General features: G+C 36.8%; 1 protein-coding gene across 23 annotated transcripts in view; it reads right to left on the bottom strand.

Annotated features, from left to right (window-relative positions):
• The window catches only part of CADPS2 (calcium dependent secretion activator 2), a 571,224-nt gene that overhangs the window by 250,102 nt on the left and 299,784 nt on the right, over positions 1 to 21,338 (bottom strand). For all 23 annotated transcript variants that reach the window (XM_043872603.1, XM_043872601.1, XM_043872591.1 and 20 more), the window contains exon 8: positions 360 to 499. In XM_043872603.1, coding sequence (XP_043728538.1) covers positions 360 to 499 — 140 coding nt within the window. The remainder of the gene's footprint in view (positions 1 to 359; positions 500 to 21,338) is intronic.

Raw genomic sequence — 21,338 nt, forward strand, 5'->3', positions numbered from 1 at the left:
ATGAAATTTGAGGCTTCCCTGATGGTTCAGATGGTAAAAAATTTGCCTCCAATGCAGGACAACAGGGTTCGATCCCTGGATCGGGAAGATCCCCCAGAGAAGGGAATGACTACCCATTCTAGTATTCTTCTCTGGAGAATTTCATGGACAGAGGAGCCTGGTGGGTTATAATCCATGGCGGGCAAAGAGCTGGACACTAGTGAGCAACTAATACTTTCACTTTCATCCTTTTTAAGAATGTAATTTTGGTGGGGGGGAACTCCATGTGAATGCCTGATACTTTCTCTGAGGAAAATGACGAAAATGATACCATGAAATTCAGTAACTCAGAAGAAAAACATATTCAAGTACACACTCACCCACTATGCTTCATATGTGGCGGTTTATCCATCCGTACTGCCAACTTGATTTTTAGGTCAGAGTCCTGGCTATTTTTTGGAACTATCATTTGGTGCAACTCAGCTGACTTGGAGCTATTGGAAGTTGGGTATAATATCACCTGTAAGGGACAAAAAAGAACACATTTAGGTGTATAATACAGAATTTCTAAGGAGCAGAATTCAATCTTTTCTATACATTTTCCTGTCTGAAAAGTCGGTGTAGCACCTGAATGTGTTTGATAAACCATTTCACTCCTACCACAGCAAATGGGTTTTCAATACAAACTCGTTTATTTTTTTTTTGACAAATATGTGTTTTCATATTATCACATAACGAGTTTTCTTCCTGTGTCACTTCATAACGAATTAATAGCACAGCAGCTACAGTTGACTTGACAGTTGAAAAATACTTAATAGACACCTATAATTTCAAGATCACTCTAAACTCCTCAGGGCAAAGAAGTTCAGAAAGAACTGTTCTTTGAAATTACAGGTAGCATGCTCAAAAACCAAAACCAATTATTGGAAGCAGCAAACGTATACCTCATGTTTTAATATTTTCATTGCAAAGCAGTATTAAAGGAAATCAACTCAATTAGAGATGGGAAAGACGGATGACTGCATATCCGTCAATACCCAGGAAACTTTTGCCTGACACATGTTTTCAAAACTATAAAGATGATATTATGAGGATTCTAACAAAATAATTATTTTTCATAAAACTGCCAAACTATCAAGTCATTATTTCACATTCCCACAGTTCCACAGAGTCAACATGGGCAAGAAATACTCTTCAGATGCTAGGTATCAAGTAGATAAAAAGTATTGTCCCCTTTTTAGTCAGTCATGATACCATTTAGACACAGCCTATATTCAAGTCTTAATGATTATTTTTAAATGGAATAAATATGCAGAACTCAGGACATTATATTTTCAGCTATCCTTATTTTAAACTAAGGTGAAAAAGTAAATAAACTTGACGTTTCTAAGTAAATGGGAAAACTATAAACATGCTTAGGTATGATAAAATGCTTTTAAAGCACAACACGGCAACTGAATTTGGTGTACTCTGCAGAAAATAAAAAAATCTTTGTTTCCACATGTAAGTGAAAATATTCACGAAGAAATCTTCAGGCAAGGCTCTTTCTCTAAGAGAGACAACACAGTCATATCATAAAAGCTTCTTAAACTAGTCTCAACTTCTAAGTTGTTAAATGTATCTACTACCTTGAAACTTTTCTCTAGCCCATCCTAGAAGCCATAACCAGGTTCAGTCCAGCATTTCTACACTTAAGCATATAAAAGCCCAGAAAAGAGTAGATTACATTGCATTTGTGATGTTTTCAAAAATTATGATCAGATTCTAGAATGAATCCTTTTTGACTGCTGGAATATCCAATGGGATATTTTACAGATACTTTATTAAACAAATGGTAAAGGAAAACGAGTTGAAAGTTTCCGGCTCAAACCAGCAGAACAAAGGAATGTCATTTTTAACTCAGGAGATGATTCCAAAAAAGAAGCCAAGACTAAGACAGAGCTATACATCCTCTGTAGTTATAACTGCTATTTCCCTGGCAAGTCTGGAAAGCTTTTTCTATTTCTTCCTATCCCGTCTTTAAAAAATAAAAATTTGGCATGAACCACCTACAGACTTTATTCCTTTTAAATTCTTCTATGTTGATATGAAAATTGGTATTGTTCCAAACTCCAAACATTTTATACAGGAAGAGAATATTTAAAACTTTTGACAATTTCTTATTCTTTAAATGCCAATAACAGGTGACTAAAAGGTCCAAAAATAACTATTTGCAGTTGATTCCCAAATTAAGGATCATCTCAGTACTGAGCACCATTGTCTCTGCCACATTTTAATTTTCTGATGAATATCTCTAACTGAAGTCAGTGGAAAGATTTATTGCTTATCTCTGTTCAATTAAACATTTAAGGGCTTATCCTATGTGGGGACACAAAGATGAAAGAATAAGCAGGGGCTGATGGTTTCCTCCTACTGGAGCTAAAACCTCAGATGATATATGGTCATATCACTTCTTTCTACTGCCTTTCTATCCCTTGGGGTGTAGCAGTTTACTGATTTTGTTAGCCTCTAAGTTTATTCAACATCATTTGTTTGGTATCTGCTCTATTACACATGTAGCTAATTTCCAATGTTAAGTTTCCTCCATTGAAATAACCTGGGATTTTCTGTTTTTCTGGGCACACTGTACTAATGATGTGAACACAGTACTAAAGGTGCAAATACTCACATGTTCAATAAATGAAGGCCCATAGATATGAAATCTACTGCTTCTAAAAATGGTAATGGTGAAGAAACTCTGTGAAATGGTTACCAGGTTTCCAAGTAGAAAGCAATCATACTCCTTTACAAGATTCAGCCATGGATGACAACAAGACAAAGAAGAAGTTTCTAAATGTGCAGAGATCAAAGGGCCAGGGAGAATAAAGGATGAAAAAATTCTTTTCAAATGCATAATAATGCAATAATTTCAAATGCATAATGATCAAGAACTGAATACTGCGAGGCATGGAGCCTTCACAGGGTTTGCCATGGCAGCATCTCACTGTTCTCACTGGACAAGTATTGCTCTGTATTTCCCACGTCCCCTTTTTTGAATGAGAAACTTAATTGTAGCTTTCCTGCCCCCTGATAAGCTGCTATATATTGGATTTGTGCTTGGGCAGAGTGGAGAGGGGAGGGGGAACAGTAGGCAGTTAACATAAACCCTAGTTTATAGGTCACCAGGCTCCAAAGAGCCACAGCTAGACCTGATTGAGATGCTGGACTTTGGACTGGAAGTAAGGACAGGATGAAATTTGGGGCTGTTGCCCTTGAGTTGAACTGAAAGCCTCCTGTGGGTGGGAGAAAGGGCAACAATGGCTGCCTTGGCTAGAGAGGTGCGCTATGACAGACCATCTAGCTGTCCACCAGGACTCACGCTTTCACTAGTAGAGAACAGGTGCCAGGAAGGAGCTAGCCAGCCATGGCTTCTAGCTCCCCTTGCATCTCAGTGGGAACACATGAAAGTTCCAGCTAAAGGAATATGAAGACAAGTGGTAAGTCTTTTGGGGTAATGATGATTAAGATTTATGTATGCCTTCTTCTGTGGCTCAGATCATGAACTCCTTATTGCCAAATTCAGACTTAAATTGAAGAAAGTAGGGAAAACCACTAGACCATTCAGGTATGACCTAAATCAAATCCCTTATGACTATAGAGTGGAAGTCAGAAATAGATTTAAGGGACTAGATCTGATAGACAGAGTGCCTGATGAACTATGGACGGAGGTTCGTGACATTGTACAGAAGAAAGGGATCAAGACCATCCACATGGAGAAGAAATGCAAAAAGGCAAAATGGTTGTCTGAGGAGGCCTTACAAATAGCTGTGAAAAGGAGAAGAGAAAAGCAAAGGAGAAAAGGAAAGATATTTCCATTTGAATGCAGAGTTCCAAAGAATAGCCAGGAGAGATAAGAAAGCCTTCCTCAGCGATCAATGCAAAGAAATAGAGGAAAACGTCAGAATGGGAAAGACTAGATATCTCTTCAAGAAAATTAGAGATACCAAGGGAACATTTCATGCGAAGATGGGCTCAATAAAGGACAGAAATGGTATGGACCTAACAGAAGCAGAAGATATTAAGAAGAGGTGGCAAGAATACACAGAAGAACTGTACAAAAAAGATCTTCACGGCCTAGATAATCATGATGTTGTGATCACTCACCTAGAGCCAGATATCCTGGAATGTGAAGTCAAGTGGGCCTTAGGAAGCATCACTATAAACAAAGCTAGTGGATGTGATGGAATTCCAATTGAGCTATTTCAAATCCTGAAAGATGATGCTGTGAAAGTGCTGCACTCAATATGCCAGCAAATTTGGAAAACTCAGCAGTGGCCACAGGACTGGAAAAGGTCAGTTTTCATTCCAATCCCAAAGAAAAGTAATGCCAAAGAATGCTCAAACTACCGCACAATTGCACTCATCTCTCATGCTAGTAAAGTAATGCTCAAAATTCTCCAAGCCAGGCTTCAACAATACGTGAATCGTCAACTTTCAGATGTTCAAGCTGGTTTTAGAAAAGGCAGAGGAACCAGAGATCAAATTGCCAACATCCGCTGGATCATCGAAAAAGCAAGAGAGTTCCAGAAAAACATCTATTTCTGCTTCATTGACTATGCCAAAGCTTTTGACTGTGTGGATCACAATAAACTGTGGAAAATTCTGAATGAGATGGGAATACCAGACCATCTGACGTGCCTCTTGAGAAACCTATATGTAGGTCAGGAAGCAACAGTTAGAACTGGACATGGAACAACAGACTGGTTCCAAATAAGAAAAGGAGTACGTCAAGGCTGTATATTGCCACCCTGCTTATTTAACTTACATGCAGAGTACATCATGAGAAACACTGGGCTGGAAGAAGCACAAGCTGGAATCAAAACTGCCAGGAGAAATATCAATAACCTCAAATATGCAGATGACACCACCCTTATGGCAGAAAGTGAAGAACTAAAAAGCCTCTTGTTGAAAGTGAAAGAGGAAAGTGAAAAAGTTGGCTTAACACAACATTCAGAAAACTAAGATCATGGCATCTGGTCCCATCACTTCATGGCAAATAGATGGAGGAACAGTGGAAACAGTGGCTGACTTTATTTTTATGGGCTCCAAAATCACTGCAGATGGTGACTGCAGCCTTAAAATTAAAAGACGCTTACTCCTTGGAAGGAAAGTTATGACCAACCTAGATAGCATATTGAAAAGCAGAGACATTACTTTGCCAACAAAGGTCCGTCTAGCCAAGGCTATGGTTTTTCCAGTGGTCATGTATGGATGTAAGAGTTGGACTATGAAGAAAGCTGAGCAGTGAAGAATTGATGCTTTTGAACTGTGGTGTTGGAGAAGACTCTTGAGAATCCCTTGGACTACAAGGAGATCCAACCAGTCCATTCTAAAGGAGATCAGTCCTGGCTGTTCATTGGAAGGACTGATGCTGAAGCTGAAACTCCAATACTTTGGCCACCTCATGTGAAGAGTTGACTCATTGGAAAAGACCCTGATGGTGGTAGGGATTGGAGGCAGGAGGAGAAGGGGACGACAGAGGATGAGATGGCTGGATGGCATCACTGACTCGATGGACATGAGTTTGAGTAAATTCCGGGAATTGGTGATGGCCAGGGAGGCCTGGCGTGCTGTGATTCATGGGGTCGCAAAGAGTCAGACATGACTGAGTGACTGAACTGAACCAAACTGATGCTTTTTTCACTTATTTGCTAGCCAGATGCAGAGGATCACAATGTTCTAGGAAATGAGACAGCTGTAAGAGGGTGGACACCAGAGTCCTGAATCACCACATGGAGGAAATCTACCTATCAGGAACACCTACAATAAATGCCTGAATAGTCACTGGAAGGACTGATGCTGAAGCTCCAATACTTTGGCCACCTGATGCGACTAGCCAACTCACTGGAAAAGACCCTGATGCTGGGAAAGATTGAGGGCAGGAGGAGAAGGGGGTGACAGAGGATGAGATGATTGGATGACATCACTGATTCAATGGACATGAATTTGAGCAAACTCTGGGAGACAGTGGAAGACAGAGGGGCCTGGTATGTAGCAGTCCATGAAGTCACAAAGGGTCAGACGCAACTTAGTGACTGAACAACAACAATTGTTTTAAAATACTGAAATGTTGTCATTTGTTTGTTATAGCAGATAGTAGTATACTAATAGTACATTAACAGAGCTTGGCTGCATGAGACTAGCACAGGGAGTTGAGTGCTTCAAGATTTTTATTTCATAAGTAGATAAGCAGTTCTCCTTCATTAGGACTTAGTTCATGTTCAGAGAGGGATGTCTGATGTTGATGTACATAATTAAATAATTGTGTACAATAATGAAAATATTTAGCGTACATAACATTTTACTCATAATTCTTCTCGTATTTTAGTTAAATCATGTGCTCACTTGCTCAGTCATGTCCGACTCTTTGTGACTCCAAGGACTATAGCCCACCAGGCTCCTTTGTCTATAGGATTTTCCAGGCCAGAAAAGTGGAGTAGGTTGCCACTTCCTTCTCCAGTGGATTGTCCCAACTCAGGGATCGAACCTGTGCTCTATGTCTCCTGCATTGGCAGGTGGATTTGTTACCACTGAGCCATCAGGAAAGCCCAAAAATTCTTCTCATATTTTAGTTAAATCATAGCTCTGTACAAAATAGTTGGCTTCTCATATTATTTAGCAAGATAGCTTGTTCTTTGCTACTCATTTCTCTTAGCTTTTCTACACACATTTCTGTTTCTAGTCTCCTAGTTTATTTTTATCACCAACACATGAAATGACTTGTCATTTAGCATAACACAACACATTTTATCATTTATCTTAAATATAAAGCCAATGTATCTTCTTCATAATAAAATGGAAACACTACTTTCCATCTTTGCTATAAAGTGTAATGGAAAACAACAAAAAAGGTTTTATTCAAGCTTTGTTTAAAATTCTGTCAAACGGAATACTAAGGAAGAAAAAGAAGTGTAAAAGCATACATACATAATATTTAGAGTAATATGGAGTTCAAAAGGATTTTTCTGTTAAAATATACTTGTACAAGCTGACACCTTTACATTATTTCCTTCTATTAAGATACATTACTTAAAGCCAAGCCACGTGCATCTGTACATATACACATTAGTTGAACTTTGTAATCTATGAATTCACAACTTAGTATGTCCCTAAACTGTTTCAAAACCTGAAAAACTAAAAACTTGGGAAGGGGGGAATCTAGAATAACTGAGAGGGAGCTAGGTAGGGTCTGAGTGAGATGAAGAACTCACCACCTTTGCCCATAAATCTCTCAATCCAGAGGAAGAAAAAGACCACATGACCATAACAACTGCATTGCAGTCTTTGAGTAAAATAATAGTTAAATATTTGATATGAATCTAGCTCAAAGGCAGGTGCAGTCAACAAATTCTTGGAGGAATCAGGACAGACTTCATAGAAGAATCACTGCTTCATTTTGGAGTCTAAAAGAACAGATATGATTTGAAAGAGAAAAACACAGGGGAGGGACTGCTCAAGACATGAGGCTGTTGGAAGTGAACCACCCTTAGAGTGGCACCCTAAAACAGGCACACAATCCCATCTTGACAGTGACATTCACACCACCACCTTTGGTTATTAAGCCCTGCCCCAAGCTTGAACGGTCAGCTCTTTATTCTCTGGGACCTATGCTTAATCAGTTTACACTGTTTGCCACCGACAAAACGTCAACTGATACAGATGTTCACTACATTTTTCTGCCATGTCAATACTCTACCTTATCAAAAGGGAAGGAGAGGACCCTGTGGAACATTCACTTTTAAGTGTGAAGAAAAGAGAGAACTCCATAAGTAAGGCCAGAGGTCAAGGAGGCAGAAGAAAAACCAGAAGGGTGGGATTTACTACATTTAAGGCAGCGAGTGTTTTGGGAAATAGGAAGTGACCATTGATGCCAGCACAGTGAGGATGGAAAGGCCATTATTGTTTGGTTTAAAAATGGAGAAGTCACTAGAGATATCAACAAGAGAAATTTTAGGTGAGGCAGAGTATAATGGTTTGAGGGAGGAAATCAATTAGGGGTGGGGGAAGATATCACTTAACTATTTCATGAACAAGATGGGGCAAGATGAGCAAGATCACTTTGGATGGAAGGGACGTTATGTGCAAAGGAAAGGGGGTGAGGATATGGCCATGTAGACTGAAGAGGGTGAGGAAATAGGAAATACTGATAGGTGAGATTGGAAAGGAAGACTGGGGATAGACTGTAAAAGCGTAAGTTTTGCTAAGAGTTTGTATATTACCCCATGACACGTAGTCAGAAGATGCTTCTAAACCAGAGAATGACAATCAAAATGTCGTACTCTTGTGCAAAGAAAAGTTTCCACCTATCTGGCTGTATACATTCTGGAGAGGAGTCATGTGCAGTGAAGTGTCTAACATCCAGTTAGGAAATGAAATGGCCTTTAAAAATGCATCTTTAAAACAGAGTAAGAAGGGAATGAAAATGCTTTTAGCTAGAATGCTTCAATTTGTGATTAGATTTTTTTTTTTTCCTGACAATCAGATGTCCTTGAGACACAGGGTGTTTTAAGGAAGTGTCCAAGGGGACATCACTCCAGACAAGTAGAGCTACCTCTATGGGAAACCTTGACTTTAGGGGTTCAGTTGACATTTTTCTTTCTCCTTCAACTGACAATACATTTTACTGTTTAGCAAAGACTCATGATGACTATTCCTGGTGAACATTTCAAGTACCTTGTTGAGAGCTTAGAACCTTGAGAAAGTATGTACTGTGAAAGGGCTAACTGAATTTACTTCATTTCAATAAATTTTTATTTAGCACATGTTAGTAACTAGCGTTTTTCCTCCAACATTCAAGTCCTATATTTTCAGTGTGTGAAGAAGTTAAATTGGATGATTTTTCTTGAGAGAAATCTACATCCTTAAGTGACATTTTCCAGTGTTTTAATACACTTGAGGTTGCTTAGTGTAAATTGTTTCTCTTTCAATTTAATATCATTGCTTCCTATCCTACTTAGTTGAAACAAAGAGCAACCTGGTCACTTTTACAAGGGTTTTTTCTTTTTTTGCATATTGAACGATTTGCATTAAGTCTGCTGTCAACTTATGGTCTATAGGTTAAATCCAGTTCCTTGTATTTTCAAAGTTGGAAAGAATCCTGGAATTTACAATATAGAATTGGTCAAACTTGCAACCTCTTAAAGAAGTGTGCTATTGGCCTGACAGAAAATTACACATTTCCTTCCTTCTATATAGTACTTTTTTAAAATAAAAAAAGCCACCTCAAAAAATGAGTTACACAAGAGAAAAAGAAAGTATTATTCGAACTAGGGGCTTCCCTGGTGGCTCAGAGTAAAGAACCCACCTGCAACGCAGGAGACCAGGGTTTGATCCCTGGGTCGGGAAGATTCCCTGGAGGAAGGCATGGCTACCCACTCCAGTACTGTTGCCTGGAGGATCCCATGGGATCTCAAAGAGACAGACACAATTGAGCGAATAAGCATGGACTATCTGTAATATGTAATTTTTCTTGGTATTAGCTTGTTGTTTTTTTTAAAAGAGAGGTATATAAGCTTAGATATTTGAATAATGGGAGTTGGGGAAACAGCATAGAAAACAAACATCAAGGCGTGTAAATTTTTTCTGGTATCACTACTTAATGAACGATTATATGAAGGGGATCAAATAATGCATTTAGCAGAGTATGCTTCTTGAGGGCAAGATCTCATAATGATAGAATGGTATCTAGGGTAATTTAAGCCAATATAGTCAAGTAAGGCATTTTGTTTTTGACAAGTGTAGTTGATTTACAATATAGTGTTAACTTCAGATGTACAGCATAGTGATTTGGTATTTTCGCAGATTCTTTTCTACTGTAGGTTATTATAAGATAATGGCTATAAATTCCTTGTGTCTTATAGTATATCCTTATTGCTTATTTATATTATATATAATAGCTTGTATCTTAATCCCAATATCCCTAATTTGTCTCTCCCCTCCTCCCCTCTTCCCCCTGCTAACCACTGGTTTGTTTTCTACATCTGTGAGTCTGTTTCTGTTTTGTATACACACTAATTTGTACTTTTTTTTTTTTTTTAGATTCCACATACAAGTGATATCATATAGCATTTGTCTTCTTTTGTCTGACTTATTTCACTAAGCATTATATTGTCAGGGTCTATCTATACTGTTTCACATCCTAGATACTTACCAAGTATTGTTGGATAGACGCGTGGATGCTTAGAGAAATTAGAAATAAAGATGCAAACTGCAAACTGATACCTCACTGTGGTGAAAAGAGAAAAAGGCTTGCCAGCTAAAAATTACTGCCAAAACTTTATAACAGAAAGTGACAGTAGCAAATGCCAGAACTTGCATGCCACTTACTTGCCAGTCTCTAAAATATTTTGAAACTCTCATCTTTCCCCTTTTGTACTGTAACAGGTAGAATAACAGGTTGTTGTTGTTCAGTCACTCAGTTGTATCTGACTCTTTGCAACTTTATGGACTACAGCATGCCAGCCGTCCCTGTCCTTCACTATTTCCCAGAGTTTGCTCACACTCCTGTCCATTGGGTCAACGACGCCATTCAACCATCTCATTCTCTGTCACCTCTTCTCCTCCTGCCCTCAATCTTTCCCAGCATCAGGGTCTCTTCCAAGAAGTCTGCTCTTTGCATCAGGTGGCCAAAGTACTAGAGCTTCAGCATCAGTCCTTCCAATGAATATTCAGGCTTGATTTCCTTTAGGGTTGACAGTTTTGATCTCCTTACTGTCCAAGGAACTCTCAAGAGTTTTCTCCAACACCACAGTTCAAAAGCATTTTCTTTGGCGCTCAGCCTTCTTTATGGTCCAACTCTACATCCATACATGACTACTGGAAAAACCATATATTTGACTATATAGACCTTTGTCAGCAAAGTGATATCTCTGCTGTTTAATATGCTGTCTAGGTTGGTCATAGCTTTTCTGGAGAAGGAAATGGCAACCCACTCCAGTACTCTTGCCTGGAAAATTACATGGACTGAGGTGCCTGGTAGGCTGCAGTCTATGGGATCACAAAGAGTCAGACACAATTGAGCGACTTCACTTTCACTTTCTTCCAAGGAGCACATATCTTTTAATTTAGACTAATAGTATCCCCAAAATGCCTAGTCCTAATCCCCAGAACCTGTGACTATGTTCCTTCCCTGGCAAAGGGGAGTTGTGGTAACAGACGGAATTAAGGTCACTAATAATTTAGCAGGCCTTAAGAAAGGGAGATTATACAAGTGGGCTCAATGCAATTACAAGGGTTCTCAGAGGTAGAAGAAGAAGACAAAGAAGTGATGGAGCAATGTGATATGAGCAACAATCAGCCATTGCTGGTTTTGGAAATGGAAGAGGGCCATGTATGAGCCAAATACAGGCAACCTCTAAAAGCTGGAAGAGGTAAAAAAAAAAAAACAAAAAAACTACATTCTCCCTTAGGTCTTCTGGATGGGAACACAACACTGCCAACAGCTTAATTTGAGCCCACCAAGAATTGCTTTGGACCAACACAACTGTAAGATAATAATTCTGTGTTGTTTTAAGCCATGAAGCTTTCCGTAATTTGTTGAAGTGGCAACAGGAAACCAATACACAGGTAATAAAAGCTGCAATTCAGTCATAACAACATTAAATTTACCTAGTAGACTTCTTTAGCTAATTGTGTGACTCAAAGATTTTTACATAGTTTTCTACCATTATCCGTAATTACTCTAACAAGATGGTTTTATGTATGTGATTATCTCTCTTACTTTCCTGAAGTATTCTGCTTGTATGATATCTTTTGAAAAAAATGTTTCTCCCTTTGTGTTAAAGCTTTCACTTTTTTATCATAGATCAAAAGAAAAACTTAAAAAGGATTCACAATGAGACAGATTTTGGTGGTTACTAGAATGAAGACCATCATGCCTGTATTTCTAGCAAATGTCAAGTTCCACACACCCAAATGATAAAGGATTACATCTTCCATTTCAAAGTCTTTCTTGAAGACTTTGAAAGACATAGTCAAATTTGTCACAGTATTTTCCATGGCTCAATTAAAGACACTGACTTTAAGTAATCTTCATATATCACTGTTATTGCTTGTAGGGTCTCAATTTCAAACTTCTCCTTGAGTGGAGCATATATTCCCTCACAGCTACATCTATCTTTAAGACTTAACTAGACAGCAAAGCATTATTATTAGTCTTGATCTATTCCCCTCAGCCATAAATTATGAATAGCAGTAACCTTTATATTTCCTTACCAATACAGTTTCTATTAGAGGACCCTGCATGAGTAGCTTTATCATGAGTGTTTCTTTTTACTAGTCTGGTTATAATAATGCCTGGCATTTATAAAGAACCTTTCAACTCAGTGCCTTGAAATGCTTTGTGGAATTTAAATTAATTCTCACATCACCCTTAAAAGATAGGCATTGCTCTTGTTATGTAAATAACTTGACACTGAAGTTAAATGAATAGCTAAGGAAAATGACTTCAAGATAACAATAGGCACTTTCAATTTTACTTCCCCTCCCCAACACATTCCCTTCATAATTTCACAAACAGTATAATAACTAATTTAGCTTTGTTCTCATTCTTTGGTTATTAAGTACTATAAGAATTCTTTGAGTCAAACCAATTTTATTTCTGTCAATCCATACATACGATGGAGGGATACGAAGGAGGAAGTTATGATAATGTCTATGCCTGGATTACTTCAGCTGCATCCTTAAACTGAAAACAATTATAGCTAAGGGTTTGGGAACTAATTTACAGCTAAGTGTTGGTATTTATATTAAAAACCAACTGCCACCCTGAAGAATGAAGATGAATTATTATTCTTCATTTGAATAAGATGTCAAAGCAAGGGCTGATGATTACAACCTCACAATCTGCCAAGATGATAAGATTCATGAAAACCTTCCTAATTTGTCATTCTATATGTATGCACACTAGAAAGAAGTCCTTTAAAGAATGGAAAAAAAGAAGATAGGACAGTAGGAGGTTAAGAACTCTTGGTGTTACATTTTCACTTGTTCCAAAGAACTTCATGAATTCAGAGAAATATAAGATGGAAGTGGCGCGGAATAAAGGTCAAGGGAGAGAGCTTCAGTGATTTGTTCACACCCTACTGTGTATTAAGGCAGAGCTAAAAGCATAATTTACATCTTCTGGAAGCAGGTTTCAAACTTTTCAGTTTGTGATATTCAACAACCAATCTGAATGCTGGACCTCTGACCTCAGGACTTTATTTCTGACTCAAAATATATGTCATACAAACTAGCAGGAGATAAAAGCACTCAGCTTTTTGGTATTGGTGCTAGAGACAATAAAATAGGATGTTCCAAAGAAGCTTTGGGGGTTCACTGGTGACTCAGTGGTAGAGAATCCACCTGCCAATACAGGAGACATGGGTTCAATCCCTGGGTAGGGAGGATCACCTGGAGAAGGCAACTAACTCCAGCATTCTTGCTTGGGAAATCTGATGGACAGAGGAGCCTGGCAGGCTACAGTCCATGGGGTCGCAAAAGAGTCAGATGCGACTAGCAACTGAACAAGAGGCTATGGAGAGTTCCCAGATACAGTAACTAAAAGAATAGGTTAGGAATGAATGTGAGGATCTTTCAACTGCTTCTTCAGTGTATTATAACTTGGAGACAGGCTGACTATCCTAGAACCTCACTCTTACAGTAGAATCCAAATCATATGTCATTCAGTTATTGCTATTGAGGCTTATCACTTGGTTAGGGAGCCCAGGTGTTCAAGCAAAACGACTCACTCTACTGTCTATGCAAAGGAGAAATGAAACTGAAATTTCAGGAGATGGTTCGCTTGTTCATTCATCCTTTCAGCAATAACTGGATATGTATTGTGCATCAGAAACTGTACACAGATGCTATTGCTGAAGTAATATGTCCTAGGCCTTACCTTCAATGGGAAATGGAGATATAATATTGCACAGCTCATAAACTACACATGAAGTGTTTGTTATATTATCATTTGAAGTTAGACTAAAAGCAACACTTAATAGTAATCAATAATAAGCAAAGAAGAAAAATGGAATAAAAAATATTAAATTAGTCTAAAAGAGAAAAAAGGAGATATAATGAACATGGAAGACAGAAAAAAACCTAAATGACATATTTAAACTTAATCATATTCATAATCATATTAAAATATATTTTAAATACTGATTGAAAGGCAGAGATGGTCAGATTGTATAAAAAATAAAGATCCAATCATATGTGGCTTTTACATGCGAAGAGACAAATAGATTAAAAGATATAAAAATATATAATATACTAACATTAGTTAAGAAGAAAGCTTGGATAGCTAAAATAAGGAAGATTTTAAAGCAAAGTATATTACCAGGTATTACAAGGTATAAATGAAATATAATACAAAGTTATTTCAGAGTGACAAAGTGGTCAATTAATGAAGAGGAAATAGAAATCCTAAGTATCACATAATATTTATCCTAAATATTTATGCATATGTCTTCAAAATACAAGCATCAAAAAATAATAATAATAGGTCCATAATTTTACTCAGGTTAATATAAATCCCTCAATAATTGCTTTTTAGAAAGTTGATCCCCAAATTAGTAAAGATATAGATATTTAAACAACAACTTGAACTATTTGACATTTATAAAATTCTACTGAACAAAAGAACACGCAATTTTGTTTTCTTTCGTAAACTCTGAACGTGGAACATTCACAGGATAGACCATATTATATGCTATAAACTCAATAAATTTAAAAAGGATCCAAGTCATATAAAGTATATTCTCTAAAGCCAATAGATTTCAATTAGATATCAATTAGAAACCCATAACATAGAGAACTCCAAGAAGCTCTCACATATGTGGAAACTAACACATTTCAAATAACCTATGGGTCAAAGGAATCAAAATGAAACAGAATATATTGAAAAGAATGAAAATGAGAAAAAAATATTTTAAAAAATTTCTGGGCTGCTATTAAACTAGTATTTAGGGAATGGGGACTTAGAGCATTAGATGTCTGTATTATTGGGTTGGCCAGAAAGTTCATTTGCATCTTAAGATATTAGAGAAAGATCAAAAAGAACTTTCTGGTCAACCCAACAGAAAAAAAGACTTTTCTTAACTTATTGGATTCAGCTTTAATAAAATGTATCATGAATTAAACTCAAAGTATATAGAAGAAACAATAAAGATTAGAGCCAAAATAGATTAAATTAAAAAATAGCAGAAGGAATTTTATCAACTTGAGGAAAGGGATCTACCAAAAACCTATAACCTATAAAATGTCATATTTAATGTTCAAAGATTCATTTTTCCCCCTAAGATCAAGAATTAGACTAGGATGTCCACTTTCATTATTTCTATTTGCAATAAGACAACCAAAATACATAAATAAAAGCATCTAGATTGCAAAGAAGTAAAATTATCTCTATCAGTAGACAACAAAATTGTCTATGGAAAAATTGTCTACCAAGATCCAGCAGAACTAGTTAGTGAGTTTATCAAGGTTACAGGATGCAAGATCAATATAAAAAAGTCATTTACATTTCAACATAATAACAATATCTAAATTGAAAAATTAAAACTAACAAAATGATGTCATTTAAGATAGCAACAAAAATATGAAATACCCAGTGACAGATCTGGCAAAAGAAATGCAAGACCTGTACATTGAAAACTATTAAGACATCGATATGGAGAACAAAATAAGACCTAAATAAATAGAGGGGTATATTGTGTTTCTGGGTCAGAAAACTCAACTTTGTCAATCAATTACCAAATTGATATACAGATTCAATATGATCAGAGTAAAAATCACAGTAGATTTTTTTTTTTTGTAGAAATCCCCCAAATGATTTTAAAATTCACAGGGCAAAACAAAGGACCTATAATAGCCAAATCTATGCAGGAGTTGGGAGAGAAAAAAAGAAAGAATCAGAGTTGGAGAACTATCACTACTTAATATAATAGACTTACGATAAAGCCAAGGTAATCATAGCAGTGTCCTACTGGCATTGGGGTAGAAAACTAGATAAATGGAATGGAATACAGAGTCCAGAAGTAGACCCAACAAACATGTGGACAACTGACTCTCGACAAGTACTAAGAGAAGAAAGTCTTTACAATAAATGGTACTAGAACAACTTGATACTCCTACACAAAAATGTGAACTCTGATTTATTAGTAGCTCTAGAAATAAAAACTAAAAAGATCAAAGAGCTAAATCCAAAAATATGAAACTATAAAACTTCTAGAAGAAAGCATAGGAAAATTCTGACCTGGGGTTAAGCAAAGATTTCTTACCTATGGCAACAAAAGTACAAACCATAAAAGGGAAAAAAAATAGACTTCATCAAAATTAAGGCCGTCACTCTTTGAAACACACTATTAACAAAATGAAATGATGAGCTGAATTTTGGGAGAAAAATATTTACAAATCATAATTCTGGTAAAAGATGCACAAACAACAGATTATTATGGTCTTTCCAAACTTAAGAATAAGAAAACAGGAAACCCAACTAAAAATTGGAAAAATTTCTGAACAGATTCAAGGAATGACAAAGTAAATCATTATTACTTAAGTCATTACAAATGACAAGTAAGCATGCAAAAAAGATAACATGATTAGTTCTAGTTTTTACAGAAGTATACATTAAAACCATAATATGACACTACACCTATTAGAAATAAGGATTTGGTCTAGTGTATAGGCTGAATACTTATTCTATCTGGGATCAAGGTTGCTGTAGTTAGCTGTTCAGTCATGTCCAACTCTTTGCGAGTCCATGGGCTGTGGTTCACCAGGCTCCTCTGCCCATGGAATTCTCCAGGCAAGAATATTAGAGTGGGTAGCCATTCCCTCCTCCAGAGGATCTTCCTGACTTAGGCAACAAACCCAGATCTCCTGCATTGCAGGCAGATTCTTTACCGTTTGAGCCACTAGGGAAGTCTAACTCACCAGCTAAATGAGAAACTAGAGATTACTGGGCAGGGATGCAGAAAGAGATCTGGAAGCCCTAATGGACGTGATTGTTGAAGATACAGGAGTAGAAATTTTGACACAGAAGAGGGTCTGGACTCTAATTAAATAAAGATATCAAAAGATAGGAGAATGAGAAAAAATGAAATGAGAATGATATAAAAAAATAAATAGAACCCACACAGTAGAGAAGTGTGCTATTTCAAGGGGACAGAGAGTAGTCAAAAAACACAGCAGAAAAAATATTAAAGATTGGATCGGACAATAAAATTCATAATAAATTTAAAGGAGTGATTTTAGTTTAATAGTAAGGATGGATGAGTTAGCAATGGATTAAGGGAAGACTAAGTAGTTAAAAAAAAAAAGAAGTTGGTGCATTTCACCCATAAAATGTTCACTGAGGAAAACTTATGGAAAGTGATATAAAAGCTAAAGGGAAACCTGAGTAGGTTTGAGGGAGGCCTCTATTTTTCTGAGGAAACTGAAATGTCAACTATAATCACCCACATGGATCCACTGTGGAGAATGTCTATTTATAACATGCTCTTTTAGCACTGAGAAGGAAAGAAAATGCTTTCCCCTCACTTTACCACGAAGATGATGGCCAACTCCTCAGAGAGGGTCTGAGGGAGACACACTAAGGAACAAGTTATGCACATTACCAGTCTCTTTTCCAAGTCTAACTCAGGATGACTAAGTCTTGTTTAACACTTTACAGACTGTGATTAACGAGCCAGATGTAAGCTGCAAAGAGAAATATTTAGAAAGACTTTGTACCATATGTGCCTGATCTCCGGCCCATCACCTGTCTCTGGTGCCTTTCCTGTCACTAGAATGGCTTCCGTGATACGATATCGAAGTCTTGTGACAAATGGCTACCGAACAGGTTCTGTTCTGAACAGGTTCCCTTCTGTTGTTCATGGGATTTCCCAGCAAGAATACTGGAGTGGGTTGCCATTTTCTTCTTCAGGGGATCTTCCCAAACCACGGATGGAACTCACATCTCCTGTACTGCAGGCAGATTCTCAATTGCTGAGCCACCAAGGAAGCCCCGTAACACCATACCACTTGTTAGAACTACAAAATAAAAGTTTACTTTGTATGATGATGTGAGTTAGATATATGTGAAATGCAAACAAATTTCCATTCCATTTTGCAGCAAATGATATTAACTTGCTAGCTAAAATAGCTGTCATCTAGTACCAGCTATTTAAAAAAAACTGGATATTAAATTTCGCTTTCAAATAGTAAAATGCCTATGATTATGATTTCATGAGAAGTTCCTCTAAAGTTGTTTTGATGCATATGGAGATGAATCAAATTTGTATAATGCTGAAAAGTTTAATCCTCAAATATAAACTTTGAGTGAAGGGAAGGCCTAAAATGATTTTTGAGATTTTATAATTATTTGTGAAAACTAGGATTGTTAATTAGTCAATAAAACATCTGTAGTCTATTCCCCGATCTAATGCTTTGTATGCTGCAATAAGAAGTTCTATGCTGACTGCCTATAAACCAGGCATGTAGAGACATGATTTAAACTCTATAGGTCTTAACCAGTTCTATATATGGGGTGTAGTTAAATATCCTGAGTTTGGCTAAAAATATGTTAGCTCTTGAACATTTTAACATGAAGAATTTAGAGGGAATTCAGCTTGGAGAGAACTATATAAATGAGAAAAATTAAAAAGGATGTACTCCAGGAAAACAAGAGGGGCAAAAAAGAAAATTAGACTGACCAATGAATTACAGCTCCTGAAACAGTAATTATCCCCCAAGAAAACAGATGTTTGAACACACTGTATTGCCTCTCTCTTAAACAGAAATCATGCATGTTCTGATAATTCTTCAGATGGATCTCCTTCGATGCATCAGAAAGCCATGTAAGAAAAAACTTGATGACAAAAGCACATATAAGCTAATTTGTACCTGCTACATTAAGATGTACCAAGATGTTTTAAAGATAATAGCTCATTTTAATGGGATAATCAATTGAGCAAGGCTAATTTATCTTAACATTTTAAATATACCAGAAATTTCCATATAGTATTTACATTTGTAAAACATGTATGACTGTCACTTTGAATTGTTAGGTTATGACCATCTCCATATTAAGGAATGTTGAATAAAAATACAAATACTGAAATATCATTTAATCAAATATGAAAAAAGGATACCGTTCTAGCTCCACTGTACCATAAAGAAAATAGATTCTGATTTATGTGCTTCTCTATCCTCAGGGAGGCAGAAGAACCAGTGTTCTCCTGTGTATACTGATGATGGGGGTACCAAGACCATGACCTCCCAGTGTTTGCACAGATAATGGGTTCTTTTTCTAACTGTCGGAAAGAATGTGCTCATAGCAACACTTCTAAAACTAAAAAGTTGCAAGGGTAGAAACTTCAAAAACCCATTTTGGACTCAAGAACACCATTTGATAAGTTAAACAGTACCAAAGAAAACAATAGTTCATCCTGAAAGACTTAATGGAAACTACATTGCCCAAAAATAGATGCCTTATGGGATTATTTAGACTTTTATATGGTTATGTTATCTAAGCCTTGTTTTTAAAGTTTGGGGGGCAATAGACTATGATCAACCGTGTATTTCTGGGTGCTTAACTGGTCCACTATTTACCTGCTTGGACATACCCATAATAAGAAAAATACCCTGTTCTGCCTCTAGCTAGTCCCTCAGCACCCAGTAGGGGGCTGGCCACCAATTCGGATGAAAAATCTCCTTATGCCACCTAGTTTCCATAAATAGGTATTCTCATCTGTCATCTGCTAACAAAATCTACATGCCAAGTATTTGCCAGAGAACATAACCTTCAACTGCCTAATGCCTATTTAAATTTCAGGTATCATTTCACAAAACTATGTGGTACAATAGTTTGTGTTTTTGTTTGTTTTTTTAATGAGTTACTAGTTCTCAACACTGGCTGCACATTAGTATCAGTGATACTCTCTGTGCCAATGTTTGTCAACCATATATGCACATAACTAGCTCCTGAGAAGTACTTAAATGCTCCTTTCTGGATTCATCCTAAACCAACTAAAACTGGGAGCCCAGAACTTGAATTTTTTCAAACACTCCCTGAACCACTCCCTGTGTGAACATAAAGCTGAGATGCACCATCATAAATGAAAGTAATAAAAGCATCCAGAGAGCATCCTAACATGTTTCAAATCACTGTATAAAATGATAGAAAATGACTATGCATGAAACAGCTTTAGCTTAAATAATATTCAGTCCTGCTTTAAGTCATGAAATTAAATTGGCCCATACAGACACCATGATTTGTAAAACAGTCACATTTCCTTATCCTATCAAACATAGCATTTAATGATTTTTTTAGGAAACGACTTTGGAGTCAGAAAGCTCAAGTTCAAATCCAGATTCTTGCAATTGCTGAGTGGTCTTAACCTCTGATTATCATTCTTTAACTAAACATGGACCGTTACTCTCTTCTTCAAAGAGGATTAAATGGGATATGTGAATAGTAAGTAGTCACAACAACCAGTAAAGCAATATAATGATAGAGAAGGAGAATGAGAAATGACAACAGTATTTGTATTTCACCTAGCTCAATTTACAGACAAGGGGTCAGAGATCCAGAGAGCAAATGCCTGCCAGATCATGCCTAATAAAAAGTCAACCTTACTTAGTATGGCAAAACTGATCTAATAAACACTTCAGTGAGTTGTTTGGGTGAGAACTATTATCTGATAGATCTGTTGAAGGAAATCTCCATAATGACTGAACTTACAGAAATTTTCAGTGATTTTTGCCATTTGGAATATAAATAAGACATTTTACCTTTCTATTGCACTGGCTACTTTTAAATAAGGGCCTCCCAGGTGGCGCTAATAGGAAAGAGCCTACCTGCCAATGCAAAAGACTTAATGGATGGAGGTTTGATCCCTGAGTCAGGAAGATCCCCTGGAAGAGGGCAGAGCAACCCACTCCAGTATTCTTGCCTGGAGAATCCCACGCGTAGAGGAGCTTGGTGGGCTACCGTCCATAGGGTCACAAAGAGTCAGACTGAAGCGACTTCGCACAAAGTTAAATAAAGTAATCACACATACATCTTTATTGAGATACATTCTAAGGACAAAAAGAACTGCAAAGAAATACTGACCACTACTTTGTAAGTTTTTTGTTGATTGTGGTACTGGTACAGTATTTCTGGAACAAATTTGTATGTATTATAAAACAGAAAATATTAAATTTATATTGATGCTGCAGAGAACCTGTAAAGTCATGATTTAAAAAAATATTTACCCCTTAACCTGTTCATTTCTTATTTCTTCCACTGTGGTTTGATGATTTTTCTTAGTAGTATGGTTGTGTTTCTTTCTTCTTAGTTTTTGTGTATCTAT

Source organism: Cervus elaphus, chromosome 18, assembly GCF_910594005.1.
Source record: "Cervus elaphus chromosome 18, mCerEla1.1, whole genome shotgun sequence".
NCBI classification, from domain to species: domain Eukaryota; kingdom Metazoa; phylum Chordata; class Mammalia; order Artiodactyla; family Cervidae; genus Cervus; species Cervus elaphus.